General features: G+C 59.8%; 1 protein-coding gene across 3 annotated transcripts in view; it reads left to right on the top strand.

Annotated features, from left to right (window-relative positions):
• Positions 1-2,216, top strand: part of LOC113203131 (endothelin-converting enzyme 1) — a 35,382-nt gene that overhangs the window by 21,612 nt on the left and 11,554 nt on the right. For all 3 annotated transcript variants that reach the window (XM_026417648.2, XM_026417649.2, XM_026417647.2), the window contains exon 7: positions 1,263-1,531. In XM_026417648.2, the coding sequence (XP_026273433.2) occupies positions 1,263-1,531 (269 nt within the window). The remainder of the gene's footprint in view (positions 1-1,262; positions 1,532-2,216) is intronic.

The raw sequence follows: 2,216 nt of genomic DNA, 5'->3' as shown, positions 1-2,216 counted from the left end.
CACCGGGCCCGGGGCCCCCCAGCCTGCCTGACCCAGTTAATTGCCACCCTTACCTCGTTTCTGCTCCGCGGCTCCCGCGCCTTACCCTTGCATGTTTGCCAGGGGCGGCAGCAATTAGTTTAAGGGGGACCCCGGACCCCGTTCGGCCCCCTCTCGCACCGCTAGCGGGGTAGCGGGGAGCGGGGTCCCCTTAAGGCTCGCCAGGCTCCTGTTGCTCGCGGCTCGGCGGCTCGCGTTCAATGTGCACAAGGGCCAGGGCGAGCACAGCTCACCGTGGTCTGTGTGTGACGCCACCACGGGACGGGACAGGACGGGACGGGAGCTCCGCGTGCGGCCCTGCCGGGCCCTGCCTGCGACCCAGTCGGCTGCTCCTCGCGAAGGTCGCCGCCCGGGTTACACGGGGACAGTCGTGCTTGGTCGACCCGCATGGAGCGGCTTTCAGGAGGCGGAACATTGATCCTCCAGGCGCAATCCGATCGGGCGGAACTGGACGCGGACGAGCCGGCACGCCAGCGGACTATATATACACAGCGGGGGGCGTGCGTCTATCCGTCTACCATCATGCAAACCCAACAGTGGGCCTGTCCCACTGCGTGAGCAGGACACAGTGCGCGACACATTTACCTCGACATTTACAGTATTGAAAAACCTTCCAAACTACTGTCCTTTTTTTGACAGCAGTGCGCATATTCTACTACACAATGACACACAATTGCCAAAACGAGTCCTAATCGACCCGGCCCTGGCTCATTCGCTTGATCGCCATGGAAATAATCAGAACCATCGCCTTTATCGTCACAATAACGCAATAAACGGGCCATTTATCTTTAATCGAATTCATCAACGCTTTACCCCCCCCCCCCCCATATGGCGCGGGCGGCTCCGTGCCGGGGCGGGCGATGGACTTGATTAGGGGCGCCATCGATATGCATATTTGGCAAAGTGACGTGACGAGGCCGTCGGCTGCCGTCGGCGCGGGCGCCATGAGCCGTCCTGCGAGCTGCCATCCCGTGGCGCACCGTGGCGTGACCGCGCTGACCGGACCAGCGGCCGCCAGCGGCTGCACTGCGAGGGAAAACGGGAACCGAATGAGCCATTGATGCCTCCCCCCAATTGTGTGTGTGTGGGGGGGGGGGGATTGTATTTTACTGCCATAATGTAATCGAAGATTTGTTTGTCACTCTCTCTCTGACTAGAATGGTGGTGCGAACAAAGGTGTGACGACGTGACGGTCTGGTAACAAATACCTTTTTTGTGGGCAGTGCTCAACCTGCTGGACGAGCTGGGCGGCTACCAGCCGATGAACGCGACGCCGGACATCAACAAGCTGCTCGCGTCCATCGCCACGCTCAACGGCGGCCCCATGTTCCGGCTGTCGGCCGACCAGGACCTGCAGAACCGCTCCCGCTACGCGCTCTACGTGGACACGCCCAAGCTGCCGTGGATGGCCACGCACCCGACCTTCTACAGCGAGCACCTGGTGCAGCCCGGGCCGCTGCCGCACCTCCGCGCGCTGCTGCCGCCGCCGCAGGTCAGTCCAACAGCGTCACAATAATACGGACCCTTCATAAAATACTCGGCAACTGAAACCAGGCGTCCAACTACAAATAGTCAGTGTTTGATTCTTTGTGCTTGCGTGGGGCGGTATTACTTAAAGTATGTAACCGGTCATTATAAAACGGTTCGTGCAAATCGTTCCCCCAGGCGGGGCGGGCCTGGATGAGACCGAGCCCGAGCCCTGCTTAGCTCAGCATACGGAACTGCCTGATAGCGAGCTTGGCCTCCTCGGGTCGCTCCGCCCTGCTCCGCCCTGCTACAGGCCGGCTGCGCGCCCCTGCGCCAGCAGCTGGCTTTGTGATTGCGTAGGCTGTCCGGGGACTCTCGGGGATATCGGTTTCAGCTGAGAGGTGAAAGGGGTGAAGGCCGAGGGGGAAATGAGAGGCCCATCCCAGCTCTGTTTTTTTTCTTCTTCTTTTTGTGGCCCCGCTGGACTTTAAATATCAAAGTATCGGAATCGACTCAATCATCGAGCAATTTTCTGTTGTTGTGTAACGAGGTGTGGGCCCCACCCTCCCTAAACATTCCAGAGATACTTTGGTTTACAGTGTGCGCCATTTGGGGTAGAAACGGAGGGAGGAGTCTCTAGGGGAGGAAACCGTAACGTAGTACGTTTTAATTTGGTGGACGGCAGGGAGCGGAGAGGTGAAGGGGGGGGG

Source organism: Frankliniella occidentalis, unplaced genomic scaffold, assembly GCF_000697945.3.
Source record: "Frankliniella occidentalis isolate FOCC.00 unplaced genomic scaffold, Focc_3.1 Scaffold111, whole genome shotgun sequence".
NCBI lineage: Eukaryota > Metazoa > Arthropoda > Insecta > Thysanoptera > Thripidae > Frankliniella > Frankliniella occidentalis.
The sequence above is the reverse complement of the archived record's forward strand: the minus strand, read 5'-3'. Positions and strand labels throughout refer to the sequence as shown.